The 15,140-nt window shown below is 44.7% G+C and overlaps 1 protein-coding gene across 2 annotated transcripts in view; it reads right to left on the bottom strand.

Moving 5' to 3' along the window:
• The window catches only part of SORCS2 (sortilin related VPS10 domain containing receptor 2), a 552,296-nt gene extending 550,959 nt beyond the window's left edge, over window positions 1-1,337 (bottom strand). Inside the window, exon 1 of one of the 2 annotated variants that reach the window (XM_068943433.1) lies at window positions 960-1,337. In XM_068943433.1, the coding sequence (XP_068799534.1) occupies window positions 960-1,337 (378 nt within the window). The remainder of the gene's footprint in view (window positions 1-959) is intronic. The other variant, XM_068943434.1, reaches the window with a different exon arrangement.
• Between the last annotated feature and the right edge of the window lie 13,803 nt (window positions 1,338-15,140).

Below are 15,140 nucleotides of genomic sequence, written 5' to 3'. Positions count from 1 at the left end.
CCTGAAACCATCTGTGCAAATACACAACCATCAACGGGTCAACCCATAAGGAACTTAAAGACTAGCTGAAATTGAAAATGAGTTGACAACGGACTACGGGCTCACCGTGACAGCTTCCGACCGAAACTGATAATTAAATAGTAAAAGAAAGGCACGCTTTTAACAGCAAAAAGTTGCAAAGCCTCATGCGCTAACGCAAAAACACGGGTCCCAGCGAGCGATTTCTACACATCGACGGGACTGGGAAAAGTCCCCCGGCAACGGCCGACTTCAAGGTCCCGCTCGCACCGTTGTGCCGGGCAGGGAGCCCGCCGGGGCGAGCCCCGCGCTGCCCCGGCCCGGTGCGGAGGCCGCCGCCGCCGCCGCCGCCGCCCCGCGTCCGGCCAAGCGCCGCCGGTGCGGAGGCTCCGCGCCCGCCGGGCGGGTGCCGGGGGCCGCCCCGCTCCCCCGCAGCCGCGCACCTCTGCGCCGGGCCCGGCGGAGGGATGTTTTTTTCACCTCCCCCGCCCCGCACCGCCCCCGCGGCACTTCAGGCGCCAGACCGCGCCGCGGGGCTCGGCGGCCAGGGGAAGATTACACGGAGATGATTGATTCGAGGTGAATCGATTAAGCCTCGACAATTTAATCGGGGACTTTATGAAGGGCCGGAGGAGATAACCCCCGCGCCGCGGCTCGCCCCCGACCCTCGCACGCCCCCGCGGCCGCGCAGCACCCCGCCGCCCGGGGCCAAGCCCTCCTCCTCCTCCTCCTCCTCCTCGCCGCGCACCCAGCGCCTCCCTCCGCGAGATGCGCGCTGGCAAACTTTCCAAACTTCGGCGAAGTGGCGGAGGGGCAGGGCGCTGGGGCCGGCCGCCCCCGACGGCGCTGCGCCTGCCGGCCGGCCCTGCCCGCGCCCCGGCTGCGCCCCGCGAGGCGGGGGAGCCGCCGCCGCCGCCGCCCGCGCCGCCCGCCGCACTCACGCTGCTGTTCTCGCCCGTCCAGTGCACCATCGCCTGGTTGTGAGACGCGTCCCCCTTGAGCACGAAGGAGGTGCTGATGAGCGAGACCTGCTCCCGGCCCGCCGCCGGGGAGGAGGATGCTCTCCGCCAGCGGCTGCCCCCCTCCGCCGCCGCCCCGCCGCCGCCGCCGCCCCGCGGCTCCGGTGGGCTGCGCGCCCCGCGGGTCAGGGCGCCGGGGCGCGGGCGGCCGCCGCAGGGCTCCGCGCAGCGCAGCGCCGCGCCGGCTCCCAACAGCAGCAGCAGCAGCAGCAGCAGCGGCGGCGGCGGCGGCGGCAGCAGGCGGGGGGCCCCGCGCGGAGCAGGAGCGGCGGCGGACACGCGTGGCCCGCCGTGCGCCATGGTGTCTCTCCGGCGTGTGGTAGTGACAGGCGGGGATGTGGCTGGGAGGGAGACACGGCCGCCGAGGGGCGGGGGCGGGGGAGGGTTGTAACCGGAGCGGGGCTCGCGCGGGAGCGGCGGGCGCGGGGCTGCGCGCCCAGCCGGGGCGGCGCCGCCATCTGCTGGCCCCCGCGCCGCAGCGCCGCGCCGCTCCGCGCCCCCCCCCCCCCCCGCGCGCCCAGCCACGCGCGCACCCGCCGCGGCCGCGCAGGCCTTCACGCCGGGGCGCGCACACGCAGGGGCGCGGGCAGTCGTGCTCCCGGGCGCGCACGTGGGGCCGCACGCTCGGGGTCACGGGCACCCACGCGGCCGCACGCACACGGGCACAGCCTCACACGTACAGCCGCGCGCCCGATCGCTCGCGCGCAGACGGGGGCGCAGAAGCAGTCCCGCAGCAGGTCACACACCTAGTCCCACGCACGCACGCGCAGGGTCACCCAGACACGCACCAGCCCCCTCACAGACGCAGCCACAGGCGCGCGCAAGGTCATAGGCACAGCCACACGCTCCGACGCACACGGGCTCCCAGACAGTCCCCTGCCCGCCGCCTCGCACGCCCACAGGCAGTCACACTCAGCCACGCGGCACGCGCACGGGCGCGTACGCACTCACTCGCGTGTACCCCCGCTCGGGCTCGCGCACCGCCCGCAGCGGGACCCCCGCTCCCAGCGCGCCAGCCCCCTGCGCTGTCCCTCCTGGCCCGCCGCACAGGACAGGCCCCGGACCCCCACCACAAACCGGGGGGGCTTTGGTCCTTTCTCGCTCCTGCCACGCGCTAAAGAGCAGCGATGGGGATACGCCCCCGCTCAGCAGGAACGACGGGACGCAGGCAGACCGCCCCGCGTTACCGGGCTGGTTGTACGGTTTCACACGGAGCTCAAGGGTTAGGAGAAGACTGTTTTGAAGTGGTCAGAGCGGTATTCATCCAGCCCCGTGGTGCAGATGAGATAGGCGTGGATGATCGCTGGTCACAAGCACGCAAGCCGTGCCCCTCTCGGCCCAGGAGATGGTCCTGCTCTGGCCACGAGAGCCAGGAGGCTGCAGTGGAGAAGTCTGTTTGTCAGAGCCCTTCTCTGTTACGGAAGTTGGAAGCTGAGGAGCGGATGAAGCAGTTGTGAAAAGAAGATTCTCATGATTAAGACAAGAACTGGGGACCGTGCTTCCTTCTGCCCCTCAACTCCTATGAGGCACCAGACTCGTCACCTGAATTTTCCACAGATGGTTGCTAATTCCGTATGGCCCACTTTGGGGCTGCGTGTCTTCTAAGTTGTCACCAAGTCATGGAAGCACCAAGAAATCCTCACTGCAGCTGTAGTCATAGCAGTAAGGGCAACGACTGGGTTTATGCGGTGCGGTGTAACTCAAAATAGTCAGGGGAAGCGGTGGAAGAAGTTTTAGGCATCACAGATTGGATGCTCTTGCTGCCTCACTGCAGTGTGCTGTATAACTGAATAAATTAGTGCTGGTGAAACATTTTGATCTATGACAAGCAGCCTGTTAGAATGACAGGATAATTTGGGTTGGCAGGGACCTCTGGGGCTCTGCAGGTTTTCTGGTCCAAACCCCTGCACAGACCAGGGCCAACTTTGAAGCTATATTCAGCTTCAGAATAAGACAAGGTTGCTCAGGGCCTGAGCGTTAGAAAACAAGCGTTTGAAAGACCAAGGGGGGAAGTAATAATTCTTGCTACAGGTAGACAGGTTAGAGGACACATAATAAAAGAGATCAGGGCTGGGCAAAACCAAGATGAGTAAGGTTAGTAAAACGGTTTTAGTTGTAATTTTCCTTTAGCCTAATGGCCTACAAAATTAAATTTAGGATTACAAAGGCTTTTCTAGGAGGATGAATAGGAAAAAGAGTATCTGTTGTTTTAACTATATCATTTACAGGTCTGGGATGACCACCACAATTGCTTGGAGTAACATGGCCATCTCAAATTCGTGTAAACATGACTTTCAGCAGGCTGCATGACCACATATTAGCTGTACAACAGCAGTGCTAGGAGATCTCGGGTCATATGCCCTGTTATTACTGCAGTGGCTAAAACTGTAGGGCAGCTTCAAATCCAAGATGACTGCCACTTTTCAAAAAGGAACACAAATTTAAAAAAAAAAAATTCCAAGAAATCCCATGTGCTCTCCCACAGCTGATCTCTCCACAGCTTCCTACAAAGTCATCTTTCATGGTCCCAAGCACGGCCGCAGAGCCTCTACGCAGCTTTTGCGCAGCACTGTCCCCTCACTCCTCCACACCCGTTTCTGGATTAGTGGAGTAACTTGTCCATAGTCTGAGATTCTCCAGGAGTCACTTTTGGAGTTTCTGCCCAGAAAACCCTGCCAACAGGACCCACAGCAGTCAGCAGGAAGTAGGCAAGCAGCACCACCTGGCCCAGATCACTAGAAGATGCCACTGGGACTTTTTAAGGTGCCTTTTAATGAATTAAATTCATTCCCAAAGTATGGTATATGTATAAAAAGCAAGTAGATTTTTGTTTTTCAAATCTTGATTTCTGGAGACAAAATTCAAAGTTTAAAAGATCTAGGAGAAGCTATAGGAAGCTGTCTAAAGGCAGTTAAACACAAGTGTAAGAGAATGACCTTTGCATGCAGTTCGTTTCCTCACTTATTGTGACTTATCCCTGTGAAACACTAGCCTTGTAAGAGAAAAAACACCTGGTTTTCTGTGGGCAGAAAGTTATTTTTCCAGACAAACCTCCTTGACTCTTGCAAACTGGTATCAGTGACACATGGTGTTAAAATGCTTATTTGAATCATTACTGTTTGGACATGTTCTTCAGAGGTGCAGAAATTAGGCAGCGATTCAACTGCTCACAGAAAACGGAGTGACACAGTTCCCTGCCTGGGAAACGCTTGCATATTGTGCTTGTTACCTTTACTCTTTTGTGCCTCTGCACAAAAGGGAATGAAGGAAAAAATGCAATGCTGAGTTGTTAAGAAAACCTTGCTCTACCGCAATCCTGTCAGCCAGTATGAAGGGTGATCTGTCAGTTACTGGGAAGTGAATAATTTTGATTCTGAAATCGTGGCCTATCTCCCATGAAATTGCGAAGATTACTCAACATTTGTAATAATAACCTAAAAATACTCAGAATAGATGGAAAGGCCTGAGTCCCTACAGATTAAAACTGGCGTACAAAAACTAATACTTCACCTAAATTAATACAGTTGGACCTTTGGCCTGCTTACCCATTTTGTATTCACCACTGTCTACGACAGGCACACTAGAGTAACGCAGCGGTACAGACATGCGTACCAGGGCTCTCAGTGAGCAGCAGATAAGAGAAGAGATGGTAACATCCAAGTTCCCAAGAGTCAAGCTCTTTCAATCTGTCAGTAACTGACATTTCCCACAATTAAACAGGGGGAAAAAGCCAGTAGTACTAGAACTAATGAAGCCTGGTTTCCTCCAGCTTTGTGTCTTACCGTGAACTGCAACATGTGTTTGAATCTTGTCCCACTGTTGGAAGATCTTTCCCATGTACCCTCAGAGGAAGCTAACAGATACAAGGTCTTCCTTGTCTGCCCAGTCACGTGACTTGATATTTATTTTTGTGATCTCCCCGTTTGCTGATTTAGTTGAAATTGTCTTAATGGTTCAAAAGATGCTGACCAAGGTGGACAGACTGACTGACCAACGCATGGCTCCCTGACAAAGAACAATTGCACAGGCCTTATATCTTTAAGAAAGTAAATTTAAAAAAGTCTCATCTGAAGGATGCTAAAGCAGAGTGAAATTAATGTAATTCTTACCTTTCTGTTTCAATTGTGAGCTTTGAGCACATGGGGCTGCACTAAACCTACCACTTTCACTCGTCACTAATTGAATCCCTTGGTCTCAGGCTCTTCAGAGGCCAAGGATTAAATGGAAACGAACGTAACTTCTCTATTTCCCTGATTTAGAGATGATTATAACCAAGATAGATGTGTGGGCCGTGTTATGAGTATTTCCGCACCATCTCTGTCCATGCAATAGACATTCGCAGGATAGATAGAACTTGTACCATTAGGTAGAAGTGGCCAGCTGTGCCACTTCTCCAATGGCTGTTCAAGCCATTTTTACAGCAGCCAGATTAATGCACGCTTACAGAACCTTCTACTCTAATAAATAATGTATATTTAATATATCAGTAATTCACAATAATAAAATGTTGTAACTATAAACCAGAGATATGATAGCAACAATACCTTTATTGCATTATATAGCTGCTGTGTATGCCTAAAGAGAGTATAGTATGGTATCAAAACAGGGAAGAGAAAGCTAAGGTTTGCCAAATCAGAAAGGAAATTTCATTACTTAACTCCCATGCATGTCATTCAAAGTCCCATAGCTAAATCACCTCTTACCATATTTTTGTTTTGCTCAGACTCGGGGGACCACATCACAGATCAGGATGCAGTTGCGTTAGGTGCTGCACAAAAGAAGAAAAGGAATGCTGATCGAGCTTCACAGAAGCACACAGTATACAAAGGACAATCAAAATATCATACTTTTAGTTCAAAGCATGACCAGAATATTTAATTACGTCTTACTCCCTTGCGGCTATTCCAGCGGAAACTCAAATGGTAGATGAGAACAGGCTGCTACTGATTTTTTTTAGATTGGTTAACATGAAGTATGTTGACAAAGAAGGGAAGCTAATTAACAGACCAGCGAGTACTATTTTGTCTAGAAAGCCCAAGCAAGCTAAGGAAGATACGAGACCAACTCCGAGAGGCCAAGAGTTTTCCCACTGTTCAAGCTTGTGTAATTGAGACTTCTTAAGGATTGTCCAAAAGCTAGCTTAGACTGAATTTAAGGATTCCTAAAACAAAGAGGCTTCCCTAAATTTATATCATCTTATCTCTCCTATAAACTCTGGCTCAGTAAATACACACAGACTCTCAAAAAAGACAAATAACCTGGTATCAGACCTGGTATATGAGCTCAAGTCCCAGAACGGAAATAGAAAAAGCTGGAAAAAGAATTAGTGCCTTGTAACTCCAAGACAACGTTCTTCCTGTTAATGGCAGAATTATTAGTGCTATACTAATAAAGTCTATCCACATTTTTATTGACTGTCAGATTAAATTAAGATTAGATAGGCTTCAGTTAACCACAGTACTTCTGCCAGGTTCATTTCTGATCGAATACTGAAAGTACTACAGAAAGTTGCAGATCTGCTTGAGCAGAAATCAAGAGGCAACGCTAATATTCCTTTTCTACTGAAATTCAAGAAGTACTCTTCCTGCTACAAACACTGATAACAGATTGCTGTATGTGTTGTACTCACAGCCGTCTTTGCTCGACAGAACAAGATGACCACAGATTCAAAACGCTGCAAAAATCACAAAAGAATTACTTTCAAGTAGGTCTCCTATAGATTGTTTACCTAGTTTAAAGTTTAATTTGAAACAATGTATTGGGATATCTCATTCTATCTGTTAGATACAAAATAATTTCCATGTACATTGTGTTTATTTTAGCAACATCATTAAGGGCACAGTGACCTGCAGGGTTTTTGATAAAATGCTCTTGCATGAAAACATCTTAATCTCACAAGGGTCTTATCAAAATGCCTGACTCTAAAACAGCCTTATCACTCACTCTGACCACATTCCAAGCTAACAAATTAATAAATGGCAAAGCTTTATTGCCTTATTACCCAATTAACAAAAAACAAATGTTTTCTTCAGCGTTAAATGTAAATTATTTTACATAACGTCATCCCTTATTTCCATTATGCCAAGTAGCAAAGTTCCTATTTAGCTAGACCTCTCAGCAGCCAAAATAGTTTCTATTTGTGTTAATCCAATTACCAAAAAAAAAAAGAAAGTCTTTCTGTAGTCAACAAATCTAGCTGCCTCAACACTTTTCTCAATAGCTGTTTCATTTGACACAGTAGTAAATTCAAGCAGGTGTCAGACTGATTTGTTCTTCGTTAGTTCACTGGTACGTCACTGTCAGCTGCTCTCTCTGATACCCGCAGAAGAAAGCCTGGTTAAAGGGGAGAAACCCTTGTCCGTGGCAGAACAGAACCGGACGTCCGTGGGCAGTTCTGAAGCCAGAGGAGCGCGTGGCTGCATCAGTTCCGTGCAGGACCGACGAAAGTACCTCTTCGGATCTCAAAGACAGATAACACACAGATTTCTCAGTATATTGCATTATCTCTGGTTATTACCAGGTACTGCGTTCAGGTACGAGCATATTAACAACTGACACACACGTATGAGGAAAAACATGGAAGAGCTGTGAATGATTTGAGGGAAAGCTGAACGGCTTATAGTTGCACAAGGGCCAAGCTAGTAAACTGCATGTGTGCAGAGGAACTGATACAACCATCCACCTTTATAAAGGCCAGCCGCCCATAAACAAGGAGTCACGGAGGTAGACCAAAAACCTAATCCTTTGGGCATCTTCAGCTCTCATCTAATTCAGTGAAAATAACTGATATTTAATATGAGCAGCTCAGCGCTTTACAGGGTTTTTACTAGTAAGCAGGTAAATATACACCATAATTTTCTCTAGTTCTCGCTCATAAACTGAAAGGAAAAAAAGGTAGTAAAATTACTGTCACTTACTTACAAAACAGGCTGACAATAAATACAAGCTGTCTAGAGCCCCTAAAATTTTATCTTCCATCAGTTAAAAAACAAAAACAAAAACTAACCTGTATAAATTTGTTATGCCACGGAGCCTGAAGCAGTGGCTTAGTCTGAAATAGAAAACATACGGTGAAACATAATGTTGTGGTAGCTATTGTAAGATCATCTGTCTGCAGCCTTCATAATTTCTCACTAACAATTAATGAGAGTTCGGAAAACAGGAGCGCGCTGGATTAGCTGTCTACACCTGGGGAGCTCACAACAGAACAAGAGGAGCTCTTTCTTTCATGTGGCTAGCTAGACCGTGGGAATTTGTTTCTCACAGGATAGCTTTGCACTCTTTGTGCTTTTTCAACCCTAAAATTTCATGAAGCTAATTTCAGAAAATATGGAAAGCTGGAAAAGATTTGGGTGCTTAGGTAAGTAAAATGTGGTGTGAAGGATGTAATTCTCAGGTTTCTATTCTGCTTCATATAGCTACAGGTAGGCAGTTCCTTTTATTTCTAAAATAGTGTTAATCTCTTATCAACCATTTACATTCTGATTGACAGTATTTTTATCAGACTCAGTTTATTAATCTGTTTTCTAATATGGCTACGTTTCTGACAAAATTATATCCAAAAGATAAATAAATGTTAAGCTCAATTAAAATCAAGCCATTCTAAATCAGTGTTTTGGTCTTTTGCAAAGGATCCCTGAAGACACCATTTTTCTAATAGGAGATCTTCCAACATTTGGAAGGTGGACATTTAGAGGAAGGTGGGGGTGACATGTTCACAGCTACCTCCATCCTCTTGAGCTCAAGTAAAGGGTTTAGCCAGGAATGCAAATATGAGTGGGCTCCAATTTATGATTAATAGGTTTTGACCAAGAGAACAAACCCTTTCTATTGCAAATACTCAAGTTTAACTTGGTGTGGGACTGGGTTCTACCTGTGTGGTCTTGTGTGCCTGTTTAAAGGGGTGGAGAAGGATTTAGCTACAGGTACAGCAGGTTTCCTAAATTTTGTCTCATGGCTGAGACAAAATTCATACCTGATTTGCTTTAACCATTGCTTTTTTGCAGATACAGCAGTGGCTGTTTCAAAGCCAAACCAGCAAAAGCAAGTGTTTTTTGTGTAGGAGAAGATACATTCAACTAAAACATCATAGAAGACCACACTATTTTCTATCTGTGAAATAGATTTACTTAAAGTAAACTTTCAGGAATAGGTACTTTAAATAATTTAAGAGAACAGTACATGAATTTTGTTTAGGTGGCATTTTTTTCTGAGCTGGCTTATTCTTTGCCATGTCATTTTTCCTGGTTTGTTTGCAGTCTTCAGGGTCTAGATGAATGGATAGAATCTTTTTTTCCCCCTGAAATAGCAAGTCACTGAAAATAATGTAGCACTGTGAAAAATTTGTACTATTAGATGCCAGAGACCCTGACCATCACACATTTTGGAGAAGACTATTTTCCAAAAAAGCTACAAGGGTAATAGTAAAAATTACAGTAATGGAAACATAAAAGAAAACTGCAGCCAATTCCTCTCCTATGAGTTATTTTTCATGAAAAATCAAAGCAGACATTTTGCATAAGTAAAAGGCTGGACAGCTTTGAAATCACAGGTTGGAGAAATACAAAGGACTTCACACTTTCCAAGGCTCCCCTTATCAATTCTCATTTCTATATTTAAATATGCCTTTCCTTTAAATCGTTCTTGTTCTGCTTTTGAGCAAATAGAACAACAACAACAAAATGAACATATTTTGTAACATCTTAAAATCCTGTTTTATGCAGAAGACCATGCACCAATCCATCTTACTGACATCAAGACAAGATACTATTTTTCCAAAATAACAAGTGCCTTTTAGTGTTATCATATAAATATATGATAGTTTAACTAACTTTGAAAGCACCAAACTAGCGCGTAAATATCCCGATACTAATTCCATTATCAGTACCTCTTATAATACCACACTAGGAAAATGCTTATCCAAAAGAAAAGCATTTCTCTATTTTTTTTTTTCTTTCCTGCACAACATTTTCTCTCCAATCCCAAACAGGTGCAGCTCAGCCTGAAGTTCCCATTGAGCCAGATTCTTGAAAGAGCCCAAGTCTTTAAAGATGCAGGTAGGCACTTTCAAATGTACTCGGCTTCTAACTTCCACAAAGATCAATGGGAGCTAAGGACCCAAGTGCTTTAGAAGATCAACTTGCCTTTAGAAATCTGGCATGAGCGACTGTTTTTCTTGGGGATTACCAAAAAGCAAGGAAGTCTGCTGGGAAACATATGTGTTTTTCCATATGCCTGCTATGTCGTTCAGTTGGAAACTGGGAATAAGTACTGGGAATAAGTGTGTGAGAGGTAAATAAGAGCAAACATGTATCTATAGGCAACAATATCTAAAACTTCCTGCTTATACAGGAACTGAAAAAGACTCACAATATTTTTCTGAGAGCTGTTGGAATCAGGGGACTGCGCGAAAATCTCAGTGTTGGCATTTAAGGAAGCTTGTTAGTCCCCATGTTTTCAAAGACAGACTGAAAACACGGATGAAGTTCATCCTCTAGACTCCAGAAATTGGAAGACAAAGAAAGTGAAGTTAAGAATTTTATTTTAATGTCGCTATTTGTGACACTATCATGTCACACTGATTTTTCGACATTTAAGCTTTTTTTTTGGCAACGCTGTGGCAGAAAGTTCTAGCATGTTCTTCTCACCATCTTCTTCCTTCTCTCCTCCTACCTGACTAAAGTTGAAATGCTTGTAGTGGTTATTACATTATAGGATCTGAGCTGATTTCTTCTGGTTTTGATCTGATACTTTGGAAATAATTTTAAAGAAAAGACTATGTAGAGAATATGAAGAGAAATAAGATGAACTGATATTTTTTTTCATCTGTAGCTGGTAAGTCTGCCCCCGATCTACAGAAGATGGAAGCAGAAACCGGGAGAGATGGACATTAGAAAACCTTAACAAAACAAGATCGCTTAGGGCTTTTTGGAATTTGCTTCATCTACATTGTAAAAAGTGTCAAAGAAATGGAAGGTTACTCTTACATATCTTAGTGGCAAAGCTATTGCTAAAATCCCACACTTCCCTCTGATTGCATACACAATTCAGAGTCTAGCACCCAGAAAAGCAGTTCTGGAGTTATCCTCCAAAACATTTAAAATAAATACAACCAGGGAAAAAATCCAATCAAATAAATGGAATGATCAGATCTTTTTTCCCAGACAACTTGCTCAAGAAAAGTACAGTTAGGTCACAGATTTGTTTCAGCCATTGTAAATATTCAGCAGTTTCAGTCCACTATAATAATATAAATTCATCCATCAATAAACATAACTACTCTTTTCCAAGAAAAGCTATAAAAGAACCCTGAATGATAGAGCAAAGATAGCAGTCTCTGACAAACAAACATTTTTTCCATGGCTATTTTTATAAGACCTAAAATACCTGCACCATACTGTCAAAAATTACTTTTTCCCATGAATTTTAAAACTGTTTCATGTGGCAAAAATAATCACCCTTTGTGCCTATAGTGCAGTGTTTATGTGTTTTCCCTTGTTCAGCTTTCAACCTAGGAATAAATCATTGTTCCTGCAATTTTCCAGCAGTGCTCTTATAGTTTCAGCTTGCATCACAGGACACAAATCTTCTGTTTTGGGAGGAAAAAAAATACTTCTCATGGGGTCTCTGCTGTCAGCAGAAAAATATTACTGAAGATATTCAGCTGCAGCTGGCTTGACACAATTTTCTCATCCTCAGTTTATCCTCTCCACTCTGTCTTCAAAGCACCTTCATTATTTTAGGTTCTCCTCCTTAGCTATATTAATGGCTATTCCTTCAGGTGTAAGCATTACTGTGAATTAGGTGCATACCTGATTTTTTTTAACTGGTTACCTCAGTCACCCTCTGATCTCTGAAAAAACCCTGTCAAAATTCTGTGTGAATCTGTTCTGTATGGCACATGGCCTCTGGACTTCATTAGCTCAATCAATCACTAGTCACTACAACAGCATTTGATACAGTGCTTGTCACAGTTGGGTTATAAATTATGGAAAAGATGTTGAATACATTACTGACTCTGCAATGACAAGAAAGAGAAAAAAAGGAAGGTCCTGTGCCAAGGCTCACAACTCAGCAGAGCTCTCGAGCATACCTTTAACTTAAAGCACGCAAGTAGATTCCCTGCTTTCACTAGGAAGCTTCCTTTGCATCCACTGAAACAAAACACTTTTGTGTATTTAAAAGGGTATTTAGAATATGGAGGACATACTGACTTCATGTCCTTTGCATTCACCGAGTATTAGCATTTCAAAGGAGAAGAACTGACTGCATAGTAGTTTTTCCTCCTGGTGCCCCACTGAAGACTGTCATATTCATCACTTGGAGTTTTTATTTTCATCTTACCCTAAACGTTCATCTCTGCTATGACCCTAACCTAGCTTGGACGCCCATTTGCAGCACAGTTAAAAGGGGTAGCTATTTAGTAATCTGAGGGCTGAAAGTTTTCAGTTTGCAGGTCTTGCAGGGCTGAAACCCTGGAGCTCTGTAGATTCCAGGAATGCCACCAGGTCAACAGACCAGCCAAATTAAAGGGCATTGCTGTGCTATACAGAGGATGCTAATCTAGCAGGGCCACAGAAATATAGCTGTTAGTTCTGGTCACCAAACGCCTCTCAGAGAATAAAAGTAGCCTCTAGCCATTCAGAAGTTAACCACCTCTGATATACACCAAATTTAATCGTACCTCAACAGCTACTGCCGGTCACTTATTTCTTCTCCTATTATAAATGTCCGTTTCTGAACATCAGATAGACTTACTACAACGTAGACAAACCAAGCTTAGACTGATCTTTTTTAGGTAGATGTATGCCTTATCAGCTTAAATTCTCTAGTTATTAGGTGAAAGATATGATTCCATTAGAGCCACAATGCAAATAAGAATATGTTTCCTAATAGTTATCAATTCAATTCCGTTATTTTCAATTAGTTAGAAAATCTTTCAGTCCCTTTGAACAGTTTAATTCTTTCCCTTCATGATTATTCACTTTAAATACTTCTGCCAATATTCTCCATCATCTTCCTGTACTTGCGGTTTCACCGAGTTTTACAGATTAGACCAGATTCGCTTCTACTGTTAAAAGAGAAAACCAAGCTGGTCAAGAGACCCATTAAGGACAATGAGATGAGAACATTGTCATTGACTTCAGTGGGGCTGCATGAGGCTTTGTAGATGACCGTATACCAGCAGTCCATCGAGCTAGGGCCAAATTCCACAGGTTATCAAAAACCTCCTGCGAGTTTATGTCCTGACAAGCGTGAATAGATCACATCAACTCCTGTGCAATACCAACACTTCAGGCTTCTCAGAATATTAACTGCTTCTTTTATATCTTTGTGCATCTCTCTCAAGTGTTTGCTCAGGGAATACTTGGACAACATATTTTTGAAAAGCTTTTGCTGGATATATTTATTTTCCAAACACGTGCAGGTGTGAGAGGAAGAAAGGCTTGGCTCTTACTGCCAAAATAGTCCTCATTTGCACACCTGCACTCCTGGATGAAGATCAGAAAGCGGAGGGTTGTAAGTGGCACTACTGTATGATTAATATTAATGTTTAACATTTACTAGCTCTGTGCATTGTCTGAGCTAATCAAAGCTAAATAATATGTGGTACTATCCAACTGGCTAAAAATATAGCAGATCACATCAAATTTCATATCCCTTTTGAAGTCAATAGAATTACTTGTTCCAAACACCACATGTGTGGAGGAGCTCAGGCTTGGTTATAGACCAAGTACAGCTGAGATACTGATGAGCACAGAAAAGGCATTCATCTACTGTGTTGTCTGAACATCCTTCCTTCCAGATCCTCAAGGAACAATGTTGGATGAGATACTTAAAAACTCTTCTCCTCAAGTCAAAATGTCAACATAGCATCCAGTTCATCAATACACAAAAAAAAATCTAAAAAAAGCCCCACAAGTCTCTCTCGTGGCATGCATGGGATGTTCTCATGCACTCGGGATCCTTTGCCATATGGCTGGATAGTGTTAAGCTTTCTTTTTAGAGCAGTTTTTATTGCTAAAGAAACCCGTGAATACTTGTCTAGTTCTAGAAGAACACTGGGAACAGCTTTTCTGGCAATGGTTCCAGATAAGAATTGAAATTACCTCTCTGCTATTTTTATTATGTAATGCTCAAATAATAGTTATTTGAGTGCAGTAAGCACTCCCTTGTCAGAATACTTTAGACTAAATGCATTTAGACTATAATTCACCAACTGTGAATATCCCCCCTCCAAGTCGTATTCCCGTGTTTGCATTTATGCAACCCAACTGTTTTCAGCATGGCTGCATTTCCATAACTAAGAGTAGAATTTCTCAGTTATCACTTAACAAGCCAAAGATTTCTGGTTTTGCTCCCAACTCAACCTTTCCAGACTTACTCTAATCTACTGTTGCCCATTGATGGTCTGCAGTGTTAACTGTGTGCAAAACCAGACCTCCTTATTTTTCCCCTCACAGCCCATCTTCAGTTTGTTCTTCCCAATGGATATGTCAAGTTCATAATCTTGGCATTACTCCAATACTTGCCAATCCCTCCCCTCCCATCTCCCTACTCCCATCTTCCTTCCTCTGCTTCCCACCTTTCTGCACCTTCCACCGTTCCCACTAAGTTCCTCCTCCCTCCCCCTGTACTCTGCTGACAACTCTCACTCAAAACAGCAAACCCAGCTACAATCCCGGCTAGAGCCTGTCATACTGGTCCATGCTCACATTCTCTGCTCTTTGTATCCAACCAATTTAAAATCCATTTGCCCAGAATGATTTCCCTATCCCAGTTAAAATTACATTATTCCCTTCCTCTCATTCTAGGTGAATCTAGAGAGATTCATCTAGGATCTCTCACCATTCTCTAGATGAGAGAATCTAGAATCTCTCATATTGTAGATTTTACCTTAGTCTGTCACAGCGATTGCAGTGGAGTTCTCCGGGTCCTGCAAGATTGGATTTGATCCTGCATCGCAAACATTATGATGAGGAAGGAGTTATTTCAAGAAATATCAAAGGTTTTTGGCTCAAGTTTTCACACTATTTAGCTGCTTGGTAACATTTACAAAATCATTTAAATAGGTCAAATTAAAAACAGTGCTGCTATTGGAAA

The sequence above is a fragment of the Struthio camelus genome, chromosome 4 (assembly GCF_040807025.1).
Source record: "Struthio camelus isolate bStrCam1 chromosome 4, bStrCam1.hap1, whole genome shotgun sequence".
NCBI classification, from domain to species: domain Eukaryota; kingdom Metazoa; phylum Chordata; class Aves; order Struthioniformes; family Struthionidae; genus Struthio; species Struthio camelus.
This window is presented reverse-complemented; position numbering and strand designations above follow the sequence as displayed.